This window comes from Myxocyprinus asiaticus, chromosome 12 (assembly GCF_019703515.2).
Source record: "Myxocyprinus asiaticus isolate MX2 ecotype Aquarium Trade chromosome 12, UBuf_Myxa_2, whole genome shotgun sequence".
Taxonomy (NCBI): Eukaryota; Metazoa; Chordata; class Actinopteri; order Cypriniformes; family Catostomidae; genus Myxocyprinus; species Myxocyprinus asiaticus.
In genome coordinates, this window is record NC_059355.1 from 37,953,863 (window position 1) to 37,969,879 (window position 16,017).

Genomic DNA, 16,017 nt, shown 5'->3' on the forward strand with positions numbered 1-16,017 from the left:
CTCTGTAAAGAGATTGCTATGCTAATGTTCCAGAGTGTTTTGGTAAGGTCACTACATTAGTGATGGGTCGTTCATGAACGATTCGTTCATTTTTAACAAATCTTTTATGTGACTCAGAAGAACGAGTAGTCTCAGAGAGTGATTCGTTCATTATGTGTTGACCGCGCATGTGCATTGCGCAACCTCCGTTTGTTTGTTACGTGAAAACCGCATAGGCGCTGTACAGGAAACAGAAATTATTAGTTCACCTTTCAACTCTTTTGTTCTGAGTCGTTCGTTCTTTTGTCACATGATAGCCGTATACGCTATGCATTGCACACACAGGAAACAGAAATAATTAGTTCACCTCTCAAGTCTTCTGGTCCGAGTCGTTCATTCATTTGTCACGGGACAGCTGTATACGCTATGCACATACGGCTGTCACGTGACAAAAGAATGAACAACTCAGACAAGAAGATTCCAAAGGTGAACAAATCATTTGTTTCTCATAATTTGTCCTTGGCTGCATTATAAATTTTTCCTTATTGGGACTATAATCAAAGTTTGCATAAGTAGATGTGTTGGGGGGATTTGGCTATTGAAAATGTAACATTTTAATTTAATTCTGCTCAAATGAATGAAATGAACTAAATGACTTGAAAAAAGATTAGTTCATTTTGCTGAATGAGACTCAAAGATTCAAGTCAGTAAAATGATCCGATCTTCCCATCACTACACTACATTACCGCTACTTCCTGTTTCTATGGTTTGGGTTTCTGTGGATGCTAAATAGTTTGCGCAATACACAGCAGGAAGTGGTTATTACAGCAAAATTTAAAACAGTAATCTTTTCAGTGAGTTTAATAGTCATCGTTGTAAATAATGTTTTCTTGTAGCCAGTAGCATGATGAACATACACTTTCATACCCTGAGATTTTCATTAGCCTTGTATGTGAGTGTATGCTGATAAATGTTATAAATGTGCAAGAATAGCTGTGCACAAATAGTAAATTACAAATAGTACATTTGTAATTTCTGCTACAATGCTCACAAGCCACATGTTTTAACAGGCAATTAGTTATGAAGTGGGTAAATCGAGCTCCAAGTTTGTTAATCGATGGTATTTGCTGCTGTTGGGGCCATCAGTCTATGTTATTTCAATGCTCATTTTAAGAAATTGTGTTTAATAGCAGAATTTCTGGTGAAGAACTACACTACTCATGATCCTGAAGGAAAACAATTCACCAATCAGAGAACTGCAGCAAACAAAGTGCGGCAAACAAGCTCTGCCACTCACATGACATAGTGTGAATGACCGAATTGAGTCGGTCTCCCTACACTATCAAACTACTTGTGTATTTGCAAATATCATCCAAACATTTTGGAATAAAATTAAAATATATTCTTTCTATGCTTAATTCTTATACTCAATTCTGTAGTTACATTTAAATTAAAGGTGCTGTAAGCGATTTTTTATGGAAAAATATGCAAAAAAATGTCCTACTCCCTTAAAGATATTAATGAAATAAGTGTCCTGAGATATCTCACTGTTCTCTGTGACAACTGTAGACTTTGTAAACAGCAAACAAAAATGTGTCCATGGACCGCAGACACTTTCACCGGTCAATTGTTTTGCTCGTTCTCATAGTGTTGTATTTGAAGCGGATCATTGAGGCTATGATTCTTTGGGTGTGTTCACACTTGGCAAGTTTGGTTCGATTAAAACGAACTCTGGTGTGATTGCTCTGTTAGTGCGGTTCATTTGAAGAAGTGTGAACGCTGTCACCCGAACCTTGGTGCACACCAAACAAGCGGACCGAGATCGCCTGAATAGTGGGGCTCGGTCCACTTCCAAACGAACTCTGGTGCGGTTCGATTGATATATGAACGCAACATGGACCAAAGACGTCTAAACGGACCAAAAACAGGAAGTAATTTGCCTAATACTGACCTCAAGCATACCTGGTTCTTCTCATCATAGGAGCTATGTTGCCCATCACAGTTCGGTACAGGCGTCAGAACCGCCATCACCCATCCTTGCAGCACATCTTCGTTTGTGTGTGCAATGGAGGAATTCCTGGTGCTGTTTTGACTCCTTTACACATTTTATTAGCTCTTAGTTTGTTCTCAGCTGGTAAAAATACCACCATATATACATATATAAATAAAACGAGCGCATTTCGCACAGGAGCCAACATTGTTTTGGATGTTTCGTTAAAACATATAAGTCATAAAAGCTGTCCAATCAGGTTGTGAATTTTTCCTGATGCCTTTGGTTTTGTATCGTTAGGTTCGGTGTTAAAAATGCCAGTGTGAACGCTAAGCGAACTAGGACTAAATGTGTCATTTTCTTTTTTGGTCCGGACCAAGAAGACCAAGAGAACCGAACTACAAGTGTGAGCACACCCTTAATGTATGTCAGTTGAGGATGCTGTTGTGCCACTGTTGAATTTGACAGCCACAAGAACAAACAATGCTGCTATTTTGCTACGTTGTCTTTGGAGAGCTGGGTTATGGAATGAAGGGGGCATGGCTAATTCAACAGCTCAGTCACGTGAAAACTTCACCACCCTAAAATAGCTTACAGCACCTTTAAATCAACTTTAAATCAATAGTTTGGTTCATGGCTTAGAACTATTTTATGAAAGATTTTATGAAATGCCTGTGGAAGATATAAATGAGAAAAATACTTCCTATACCTGTTGCGCTCTATGGCAGGTGATATTAGGGTGTGGGATATTCTAAAAAATGTGGACACGCCCATTAGTGCAGGTTGAGTCATCAATATTTTTGGTTCATTTTCCAGGAAGAGAAAGACTGTCAATCTTAAAAGCCTATGTCTGGTAAAAATTTATTTTGTCTTTTATTTTTACACAAAAATATAGATGGTCTCAAATTTAACAGACATAGAGTAACTCCACAAAATATCCACTCCAGTTTAGATTTTATGAGGTTTTAAAATATTGATTAATTTATCACTGTTATTTTCTCAGGTTACAATGATGTTCCAACATGCCACTGCAACAATTGAAGGGCCAATTTGCGGAACATCCCATTTCCAGATCAGTTTGTCATAGCAGGCCACAGGCAGAGAGGCTCATGGTAAACGGCCACCTGGACTGGAACAAGACAGCAATTTAGAATTCTATTTGTCTTCCTGGACAGAGATGGATAGGAGGGCTTTTAAAAGGAACAAAGAAAAGCAGCTGCCAAGCACTCCAATTGTTTGGAAATAACATAAATCACATTTGACCACCACTATAAAACTAGATTTGAAACACTGCAAGTAGGAACAGAGGAGATACAATTGGATCTCAGTCAGATGTTCTGCTTTATTCTCAGTAGCCATTTCAGTTGGACCAGAATAATAAAATCACAAATGTTCTCTCCGTTTACTCTGGTTTGATTTAGGAAAGATGTTCTAAATAATTCAGAGAGAGAGCAACACACTCTCACAGCGAAATCTTAAGGATTCGTACGACTTTTCTTAATTTGGCTAATTTGTATGATATCTTACGACTGCACTCACCTTCACTACAGCCAATGACATCGCTGGACATCGTTTTCATCTAATATGTGACAACTACTTGCTTCTGTCACACATAACAGCTTCCTGTCATGTATACACACGCTACTGATCAGTTAGGTTTAGAAAAGTGGTTTGGGTAAGGGCATAATATAAGCATGTCCGTGACACCTCGTGTGCAAAACTCATACTTTCTTCTGCATTACACATCCGGACATTTTTACGTGATGAAATCGTACAATTTCATAAGAACTAAATCGTCAAAAATCACACAGAATAGCCAACTCGTAAAATATGTACGGATTTTCATGAAATCAATTTGGAGAGAGAGAGAGAAAGAGAGTGCCTGTAGGACTGCAACATTTTTGCCCACACTGATCCCATCATTTCAAAGGAGTGAAATTTTACAGTTACCATTGATTTCCAAGACTTTAATGGCCTTGGCTATAGTACTACAGTATATAATTGTAGATTATGTTGTATCTATTGTAGCATAGAATAATAAAGCAAAGTACTGAGGTATAATTTCCTCCAGCAGATTGGAGCGATTGAAAACAAAGTGAATGTTTTGAAGTCACCTAAGTGAAACTTTTTTGAAGGGCAGGGCTGTTTCATTGGTTTTATTGCAGAGAGTCCTTAAATTATTTTTGACCTCCCTCCATCCGTATGACCTGTAGGTTTTCCTAAAGAGTGACCGTGTTGCCAAGATGGTCCAAACAGGAGGTTTATCTGCTCTGGACTGTCGTGAGGTGTTCAAGCGGCATATTGAGAAACGTGTTCGGAGCCTGCCAGAGATCGATGGCCTCAGCAAGGAGACGGTGCTGAGCTCTTGGATGGCAAAGTTCGACACCATCTACCGTGGAGACGAGGACCCACGCAAGGCACAGCAGCGCATGACCGCCAGCGCCGCATCCGAGCTCATCCTCAGCAAAGACCAGCTCTATGAGATGTTCCAGCATATCCTTGGGATCAAGAAATTTGAGCACCAGCTGCTGTACCAGGCCTGCCAGGTAGGTGGGAAAAATCAGACCACAATATAGGTGCTATATGATTTGCTAGTAAAGCAAACATGGTCAACAAGAACACATCTTGTGTGAATGGCCCCTTGCTGCATTTTAAAAGGTGTTTAAACTTGCACTGGGCTTAATAATTTGAAGAAAATTGAATTCTTATGGTCTTCATATTTTAGCTCCTTCTCTTCAGCTATATTGAGAGATCTCATCTACAGTAAGCGCCCCCACTCGCCACCCCGCCATTAAATCTCTCTCTTTCAAATGTTCTTTGAAGATGGCTAACCCACTTTTCCTTTGCTGCTAGCTGAGACTTCAGGGTGGGGAATTAGCATAGAAAGCCAACAAAACCACTGCCAAAATGACAGAAAATCTGTGTAAGTCCATTTTGTTCTTAATGGACATTTTATTGCTCAGATGGGACGCTACTTTACAATGGAGCATTTAATTAGAGACTAGCTTTATTTGCGTCTCCAAATTAACTGTCCTCCGTTCGTAAATATGGCCAAACAGGCATTGTTGAAAGCACTTAAGGGATCTATAACATGTTGAAAAATGCTTTCAGGCACATGTGATGGTTGAAAATCATTATTAGGTCGGTATCAACTGGTAAGCATGTCTCCACATTGGCCTGACAAACAGAAAGGGAGAGGAGCAGAATAAGACTCTAAGGAGGGAAGTTCACCAAAATATCTACTCAGTCCTGGCAGTGTTCATGTCAATGAACATCACAGTGCTGGCAGGGGCAAAATTGCTGCATCTGCCAACTAAAAAGCCCACAACCAACATTTTTCACCATTTCTGTGTGACAAGTATACCCGCAAGCTGAAGCATTGTTCTCATGACTAACAAATAATGTTTTGCTTCCATGTTAACATTTGCAAATTTCATTGTCAGTTTTTTATAGCATAAAATGCAGAGGATACATACACTTAAAGGGATAGTTCACCCAAAAATGAAAATTCTAACTTAATTTATTAATTCTTCCATGGAACACAAAAAAGGACATGTTAGGCAGAATGATAGCCTCAGTCACCATTTACTTTCATTGCTTCTTTTTTCCAAACAATGATGGTGAATGGTAACTGAGGCTGACAATCCCTAATACTTGGGCTAACTTTTGTGAAAACATCCTACAGGTTTGGAACAACAGAGTAAATTATATATTTTTATTTTTTTATTTTTGGGTGAACTGTTCCTTTAAAGCTACATTTTTACCCTCTTTTAGACTGTAAAATCACCTGGAATTCAAAACATACCTAGTACCGTTTTTGATTAAATTTAATTTAGTTTGAAATTCATTAGTGCTTAGTGGATACAGATAGACACTGGGTTTTTATGAACTAATAATTATGTATTTATGTGCATAGACAACAGTTTGAAAATTTTCACAGACTATAAGCACAAGTAGTTATTGAGACTCAATGTTTTCTGAGGTTCATCCTCTATAGCTTGACTATAGCTTCATTTTAGGCTCGTAAAACAGAGATTATTTTAGAGCATTCACAATAGCATATGGTTTCTAGCGTTGATAGAGGAATCATAACAATCAAAAGAGCTATTTTGAAGCCAAATTCAATAGATCAGGCATATTTAGGATGACTTACAGGCAATGATGTCATGTCATCCTGGTAGCAAGATTAAAGCTTTTTATGGCCACAAAGCCCTTGTAATTGCTTTGAGTAATTCATAAATTACATGGTCAATCACTGCTGATTTTATACCAGCTTTAAAAAACTGTCACTACAAGTAGTCTCAGCTGATTTTAACAAGGGTGTTATATACTGGTTTAATTTCCGAGATTAGGAACATTTTTACCATAAGTTTGTTTATACAGTAAATTTGTATACACACATCTCCATAATTCTCTATAAGAATATCCCCAATAGATTCATACTATACTTGCTCGATTATACTTAATACAGCAGGCCTGTGTAGCATATTGACTTATGGGTTGCCATTTTGTCCTACCGATTTGATGCTGCTGTACATATATATAGCTAAATAAGTGTGCTACAGAACGATTTTCATCTGCAGGTTTTTCAGCCTAGCTGTTTAATCACTTCAAATAAATTCAGCAATTTAGTTTCAATTTAGGTTTTCAATCACAAATTTTATGTATCATGCAGACAACATGCATCGGTTGGATCTCTCCAGATCAAACCAAGCGTATTTTACTTTTGTAAAGCAACAAAAAGCATCTCGCTTGCTCTTTCGCTTTATCCCCAGGACTGTGTTGTGTAGGTCACAAGGCCATGCGTGGGAGGCGTTTTCTCTTTGGCTGCCAAAAGATTCTTCATACACCACCTGCAGTGTATTTAATGAAAGCACAATCACACTTAATTGGCAAAAATTGTCTGCTCCTCTTTGCGTTCAGTAGGAGCAACTGCGCTTTTGACTGCCCTGCACGTCACAAAGAAAAACAAACAATCCATTATGTTGCCTTCATGAGCCCTGTGACTGTCCACACTGTAGCACAACTAAAAGAGAACACTTTAATAACCCCATTTCTGCATTAAATGAAAAAACCTCTTACAGGAAAGCTGTCAAATTGGGATGAATGAGAATGAATGTACACAGTAAATAATTTTTGATGTTTTGACAGTGTTATTACTGTATTTCCAACTGCAACTTACTGTAGATACTGTTTACAGTATGTTGCTGTCAATTTTGTTGTTTTAACAGTATTATGGTTGTATTTTCCACCATGCCTTACTGCAGAAACTGTTTACAGTATGTTACTGTCAAACTGAGCTGTATTTTTTAAGAATAAATGAGTGGGAAAATAATTACAGTAATTTACTGTTAAACTGCATGAGAGCGGGCCCAATCTCAAACATGTACATTCACAATTTAGAGGATAAATTTGTGGTATTATTCAGTGATCTATTATCAAAAAGGTTGAAACCTGGAGATGTCTTCTCTGCATTGGATTTACTCATACAATCACATAAAAAGTAGAACTGCATGGGAATGCGCCTGGCAACCTATGGATGTTGAGCCTGAACTCGACTCCTCATCACTTTAGCCTTGAGAGGAGCAGAAGCAAAGCGATCTCTTTTCAAATGAGCCAGGTGAGCACCAAAAATTGCACAAAACATCTTTTAGCAGTTTATAATATTTTTATTTATTTATTTTTTTTTTAAACATTCATCATTTGACAATGAAGATCTGCATGTCATTTTTGATAAGTAGGTTTGTAATGATAAAGTTTACATTCTCATAAAGATACTAGCATTAGTTATAACTCCCATTCTGTTTAGTACTGAAGTAAGCACTTACAAGTTTTGAAGTACACCAAATTACTTTGTCTGTGAACAAATGTTGTTTTTACACCTGTCAAACATGCACAACTCTTTAGACACCCCGTTTAAAAAAAGAAATAAAAAAATGATGTGCTGCAGAGTTATACCGGCAACTTTATTTGACCCTTCCATCTAAAATAAAGTTATGTTATGTACAAATTTAACATATGTTAATGTTTTTTGCTCAGAATTTTATTCAATATGTTTGCAAGTAACTTCTATCTCAGTCCTTTCTGAATGATGCACAACCTTGGTTGTTGAGAGTGTATTCTCTCCCTTGTAGCTTAAATGTTATGTTGATATAAAAACAAGACTGAAGTTACATGATATTAATTGATTTTTGTATGTATTTATTTTTTCTCTAGGTCTGGGCAGGCAAAGAATGGGATTAGTGTTCTTTCAGCCATTTGGACATCTGGTGAACTTAATATTGAAGTTTTTGAATGGACTTTTATGTGTAGTCATAATTTACCTTTATGAGTAACAATATGTGATTTTTGAGTTGTTATTGTGTAATAAATGTTCTGTTTGCAAAAAGGTCTCAATTGTTTCATAATTTTTTTAACTTGTAATAGATAGAAATTATTTACTCTACTCTGTAAGCTAAAACTGTGATTAATGTGGTTAGTTCTATGGTATGGATACTGCAATTTAATATACAACATACAAACGATTACCATAATTAATTTTACTGTACAGCTAATATACTGTTTTTTAAAATACATCATACAAACAACTACCGTAATTAATTTTACAGTACTGCACATACTGTAAATCATTATACAGTGTGCTGTAAACTACTGTAGATAGTTTTACTGTAATTGTACTGTGGAATGGAATACAGCAGCTTGCTGGCTATTTGTTGCCAGTAAGTTACTGTTGATTTTACAGATTTTTTACAGTGTTCTGTAGGATTATTTTGCCACGCAATGTTTAATGAACTGTGGTGGGCAGTTATGGAGGGTGTGTTTTGGCAAAATAATGTTTGCAAACAAAGAGGCAGAGATGGTGTATTTAATGTTTGCCGGTGCAGATAGCAACTGAGAGCATAGTTAATGCATCTTACTCTAATGCAGCATTTTAAATGCAATGTTGTGCACAGAAAACTACATTTTGTTGGTAACATGCTGAGGCCCTGACATCATAGAAGATTTATTTGAAAAAAAAAATATATATATATATTTATTTTTTTTGAATACTTCTTGTCCTCTAGGAAAGTTAAAATCATTCTTTAAGTCTGTATTAAGTAAGTCATTTGTTTCTCTTAGACTGTTGTTAGATTAAATGGAAAGCAAATTGCGATTTTTGCTTATCTCTTGCTTCTCAAAATGTTCTCCCTTAGAAAAAGACCCCAGTAATCTCACATTTGCCTCCTCTAGATTTTCAGAAAAGATCTCATCAATGCCTCAAAATATGCACAGATTTGCCAAGATGCCAAAGTCTGCAATTAAAAAATTTGATTTCAATATGAAGATCAATTTATCAGACCTATGTTATCTGCATTAATTTTATAGCTCTCTACTCTTACAACATGTCAACAATTGTCTCAGTCGTTTCCATTTTTATTTCTCCTGAGTCCTGAGACAAAAATGATACTTAATGAAACATAACTGAGAACTCCCATGTCAGTTAAGGAGGATCCTCTGCCGTGATTTGCAAGGTTAAAACGGATATAGATCAAAGTCTGGTTAAATCTTATTGAGATAATAGAAAACTGTGAATGTGCTGTGCTACTGCACTTATTACTCAGGACTTACTTACTCATAAACTGGCCCATTCACACTCATTTCCCTGCAGTCACAAATAGATTCTCTCAGTGACAAACACATTTCTCCAGCTCTCAAGAGCTTACTGACTGAATTACCTGACCACAACGAGTAAAAGAATACTTTTTTGTTTGTCATTGTTTTCTGTTCTTTGTTGTTTAGCAGACATATATGATTATTATGTGCACGTGAAATAGTGGCAGTGACATTTTTTCTCTCTTTCTATCTCTCTCTCTCTCTCTCTCTCTATGAAAGCTCAGCATATCCTTTAATTTGTCAGGCCCATTTCTTTGCATTTAAAGCTCCTCTTCATCTCCTCAAGAGCAATTGGAAAAGCTGATACAACCCATAGTCAGGATCCCAGCTGATCCAACATCAAAGCGGTTCCAATATGTGTGCAATACTGGATAGAGGAAACAGTAACAGTGCAGACTTTGAATAGAGAGTAAGCAGGGTTGGTTCATTGCAGCCGTTGACAGGAGCTGATTATGTGCTCCACTAATCAACAGCTCAGAATGAACCAGCAGGGTTACGGCACACACACACGTGCATGCACGCACACACGTACACACACACACACACAGCAAATTATCATTCACACTTCTATGCTATCATACACAGAAACAATGCATTTGTTCTATATAATAATGTGCATAATTGGTTGTTGTTTTCTCTTATAGTCGGTCAAAGGAACGTGGCTGCTTCTGCACTTTTATAAAGAGCACTTCTGCTGTTCTGTCTCTCCATTATTTGACTGTACATGACAGACTGCAGCATGTTGGACTCTTAATTATTAAAGTGGAAACCATCAGTGTATTAAGAGATTGCTTTCTTTCTTTCTTTCTCTCTTGCTTTCTTTTCGCACACATACGTTGGTGCAGCTATCATTATGAGGACTCTCCATAGACATAATGATTTTTATACTGTACAAACTATAGATTTTATCCCCTAACCCTAACCCTACCCCTAAACCTAACCCTCACAAAAAACTTTCTGCATTTTTACATTTTCAATAAAACATCGTTTAGTATGTTTTTTAAGCGATTTAAATTATGGGGACACTAGAAATGTCCTCATAAACCACATTTATAGCATAATACCCTTGTAATTACCAGTTTGTAACCTAAAAAAAGTCCTTGTAAACCACTTAAACCTGCCCACACACACACACACACACACACACACATGTTGGTGCAGCTATCATTATGAGGACTCTCCATAGACATAATCATTTTTATACTGTACGAACTATAGATTCTATCCCCTAACCCTAACCCTAAACCTAACCCTCACAAAAAACTTTCTGCATTTTTACATGTTCAATAAAACATCGTTTAGCATGTTTTTTAAGTGATTTGAATTATGGGGACACTAGAAATAAACCTGCCCACACACACACACACACACACACACACAAACACACACACACACACACACGTGCGCACACACACACACACACACGTTGGTGCGGCTATCCTTATGAGGACTCCCATAGACATAATGATTTTTATACTGTATGAACTATAGATTTTATCCCCTAACCCTTACCTACCCCTAAACCTAAGCCCCACAAAAAACTTTCTGCATTTTTACATTTACATTGTTTAGTACGTTTTTTAAGTGATTTGAATTATGGGGACACTAGAAATGTCCTCATAAACCACATTTATAGCATAATACCCTTGTAATTACCGGTTTGTATTAAAAAAAAAATGTCCTCGTAAACCACTCAAATCCACCAACCCACTAACACACACACACACACACACACACACACACACACACACACTTAGCTATTTAAATGAAGACATACCATAGACTTCTACTGTATTCATATAAAGGCAATTATATTTGATATACACTAACTTTATTATGTATATTACGTACAGTATTTTTTCTATTGAGGTGGGGAATTTCCTTTGAATTCTGTTGTATTCATATGGGCAGTCAGTCGATTTTAAATGTTTAATTGAATTAATGACATGATATGTTGATTAATTACAGTAATCGGATTTATCGTATCAATATTTTCTGTAAAAAGGCACCCCAATAAAGATAATTCAATATATAATACAGTAATCAAACAAATTATAAGAATTCATATAATTAAAAGACATTACATGGTGACAGTAGAGTTAAGCACTGATTGTACAAAAGAAAAAAAAAAAAAGTGGCTTTAGAAGTTAATATAATGTTTGATTTATTTCCATATCATTGACCAAATGCCTATCCCTGGTCTACAGTCTGCAGGAATACATTCTGCTATTGAAGTCATCAATATGTCCAAAGTAGACTTACAGTAAAGGCTATTTTCACAGAACATATTCTTTTGTTCCGTCTGTTTGTGCACGTCAGAGAATGCTTTTGAAGCATCTCACTGCAGTTGTGTCATGTTTCATTGGTTTTCAGCATCTCTAACCACAAGTAGTGCATTTTTATGATGCAGTGTCCAGATAAATGTAGTTTGAAACTTAAAAAAACACATCTTAATCCAGCCTCCATGTATTCAAATCCATCCAGCTGTCTTTGAACAGCTGTCGGTTTGTTGTCTGTACAGTTGTGCATTGCCTGTACAGCTAGCATTGCGCTAACTGCCCCCTGCTGACTGCAATTTGCAAATCAATGAAGGTGGTACCTCAAGCTTGAATTGCTCTGTGGTTGGAAAAATTCCATGTTACGGAATTTACGTACAGTCATGGGACATAATTAATTGCGTTACTTTTAAAAACGTAATTTTTATATAATTGATCGCACTGAATTGACAAGTGAAATCAACAGCCTTAGTTTTTATATGAGCAAATGCTATTTTCAATCCCTGAAACACTTACATAAGCCTTTTTGCATTGTTTATGTTTAGTAAGCCGTTTTCCTCATGAGGTCCATTGGCTGGTCCCGACAATGTTGCTGAATTTAGGATTTATTCTCCTTGTGGGGACATTTGGTACACAAACACACAAACACACACTCTGTCACTTTCTGTCTGCTGGATGGGTCAGTATCAATAATAAAGTAGCCATGATGTTCAGGGTTTCGAGCATATCAGTGGACAACTGAAGGTCAGATTGTAGGGTTTAGTCACATGCTGTCTGACCTATTACTTCACACAATGTCACAGATGTCACTCTCCCACGCACAGCAAAGGAATCTTGAAGGGAAGAGAAAGAATGAAGACAGATGGGGAGGTGGCAGAGAGAGATACTGTGAATGAGTGTGGTGACAGCAGAAAACGGTGAGAAAGAGAGAGAGGAAGAAAAAAGCAAGGCTGAGAACACAGCTCCGTCGCTCCTGCCATCAGCAAATCTAAATGTGTGAATGCATTATTGATGTGGTGAGTCTCTGAGTTTCACTTGCTCCGTCTCAGTGAGGAGGAATCTGGGGTAACAGCTGTCGGGAGCTCCCTCTGCTGTGATACAGTCTAACTTCCACTTCATCAGATCACTGTACTGAAGCTTATATTACCGTTTCAACAATAGGCATTGCTAGACTCTAGTTAGAGGGTCCTAGAGATTTTAATCATTCTTGAACTACATTTCTCCAGATTGACTTTTCTATTATTGTTTACTGTAATACATTTTCAGATATTTATTTTTGTATAATTCTGAAGAAATTGACGTAGTATATTTTTAACATTATGGATTATTACTTCAGTTACTACAGCCATTCAAATACATATCCCATTAAGGATAGTTACGGCTCTAAAATATGATTGAATGAGCCATGTTCGAAGACATTGTAAAATAGGTGATATACTGTAAGCACACCTTTTAACGCACATCAGTTTAATTTTATGTTAATACACCAAGATGCAGTTTCAGTTTTGCTTATAAACTATATTACTTGGCAGTATTGCCAAATTATTGCTTTTTTATTGTAATGATTGCTGTTAATACATTTAAACATTTATTGATTATTGCCAAATTAAGCTACTCGAGGCTGCCATTTTTGCCAAAATCGCTGTAATGCATGGCCTTTTATGCCCTTGTTGCAACTTTGTAACACAGCAAAATGAGAAATAGTAATTAGAGGTGAATAATTTCTGAAGGCACTCTCTTAGTTAATGCTAATGTGTGAAAATTAAATAGAATGACTTCCACAGAGTTACCATAGAGCTGACCTGTCTGTTAAATGAACAGAGGTAAATACTCTAATGATGATCTGTATACAGAGAGAACAGACGTTCTTCTTCCATGTTTGCGTTGCTGACAATTATTAAGACTGGCTTTTGATGAAAGGATCATTTACCTTGCACACTAAACTAAACAGAAGCCTGCAGAGTCAACAATGAAATGGAGCTTTTTCACATGTACATAATTTATTTATGTCTGCCAGGAGATTCCTCGCCATTGTTTGGTTGTATTGTAGATGCGCTATGTTCTTAAAATGATTTCTAATGGCCTATTTTTTAGCTGCATAAAATACTTATTATCTTTAAAGCACAATATACAGTCAGTCCATCGTTGTCAGAAAATGAACCTTGACAGGGTAATCAGTATTTCATGTTTTCCGTATCATCCCGAAGGTGATTATTTTGTGCTGACTGGATATTACCCTCCTTATTACACGACTACTTATCAAATAAGTCAATAAATGGACATGAAACGCTTATTTGAGTTAAAATGATATTATTATGTGAGAAGAAAGAGCCCGTGGAGTGATATGAGAAACCTGAAATCAACATTGTGTAGGGGGTTGCCAGTGTCAACTGTCCAATATATAGTTTAGTAGTCATTATACAGAAGTATTTGTCTGCAGAATGCTTCAATTGACCAATCAGAATCTATTTTTCCAGAGAGCTATAATAACTACAGGGAATAGTATGTATAAACTCAGATCTATGAATGCATAGGTCATCTGTTTCTGATTTATTATGACAAACCCTTCCACAACTGCTTTGCCTTGCCAATCTGGAGGACAATATTGTAAACTCTATGAAAAAGGTCAATAGGTCATTGTAGTGCTGCCTATGTGCTTTTGCATCAGAGAAACTCAGGAGGGGCAATGTGAGAGACTGACATTTGATGACCAAGGGGTTATGCTCAATTATTTAAACAAAAGCTTTTAGTTGAACACAGCGCAACTGAGAGTTCTGCTGTGTAGAACTCAAATAAAGACTTCATCCTTATCACTGGCATCAGTATGCTGTCATTTATTCTATTCTTGGAGCCACAGCACACACACACAAATGTGCACACAGAGGGTTCCTGCATATGCTGAGCCATGCTTAATTAGAACGCAGTCCCAGGAGAACAGGGCAGAAGATAGACATGGCTCTGGGGACCAAGACTCAACTCTGCAATGTGTGACAGGGTTTCCCACTCCACACTGACTGTCGCCATGGCAAGGGTTGCTGTGGTGCTGTCGCCCCTGGATGCTGTGTGGACAAGTGCAGAGGAGTGACATAGACAGAAAGTGATGGCTTCAGATGGGGATGCTTCAGATGTCATAACACACACAAACAGAAACTGACACGCTAGCACACCCACACGCTCACGCAGCAGAGTTAACAGGGGTGAAGAGATTATCTCTGTTCCAGCACATCAGATTTTCTTCTCCATTGGGATTTCCCATCTTCCCTGTGGGATGCTTATACTGTATAGTTTGTGCTTTACTGTAGAATTTATAGTCATATGACTATGTATAAGAGGCTATATATTTGAGCAGTGAAAACTAGGCACTATAGTACAAATAGAGTATTACATGTTTTACTCATGCTATATGGGTTGCAGGATTCTGTGGAATTAGGACCCACAAATTTAATTATGCACTTAATTAACACACAGTTTACAGGTTATCAAAAGCCCAGAATCTGAAGAAAAAAATAAGAAGTACCCTTTTGTTTTAAGAAAATGAAGCAACTTTAAGGACTTTCTGTATGACTTTCCTTCTTCTGCAGAACACAAATTATGATTTTTAGAAGAATATTTCAGCTCTGTAGGTCCATACAATGCAAGTGAATGGGTGCCAATATTTCGATGCTCCAAAAAGCACATAAAGGCAGCATAAAAGTAATCCATAAGACTTCAGTGGTTAAATCCATGTCTTCAGAAGCCATATGATAGATGTGAGTGAAAAACAGATCAATATTTAAATCCTTTTTTGCTAGAAATTCTTCAAAAGTTTGGACACCATTCACTTGCATTGTATGGACTTAAAGAGCTGAGAAATTCTTCTAAAAATCTTAATTTGACTTCAACAGATGAAAGAAAGTTATACACCTCTGAGATGTCATAAAGTTGTGTAAATGATGAGAGAATTTAAATTTTTGGGTGAACTATTCTTTTAGGCCAAATTCTCATTACCATAATGCATCCTGATGTACTTTCACTTTGGAGTTTCTCTGTATTTCCCTTTATTCTCATTCCCTTTATTCTCCCTTGATTCATTAGATTCTCATTACTGTAATAGAGAATTGTATTTACTATGCTACCATT

The 16,017-nt window shown here is 36.9% G+C and overlaps 1 protein-coding gene across 7 annotated transcripts in view; it reads left to right on the forward strand.

Moving 5' to 3' along the window:
- Positions 1 to 16,017, forward strand: part of cadpsb (Ca2+-dependent activator protein for secretion b) — a 168,130-nt gene that overhangs the window by 56,481 nt on the left and 95,632 nt on the right. For all 7 annotated transcript variants that reach the window (XM_051712681.1, XM_051712677.1, XM_051712678.1 and 4 more), the window contains exon 3: positions 4,183 to 4,515. In XM_051712681.1, the coding sequence (XP_051568641.1) occupies positions 4,183 to 4,515 (333 nt within the window). The remainder of the gene's footprint in view (positions 1 to 4,182; positions 4,516 to 16,017) is intronic.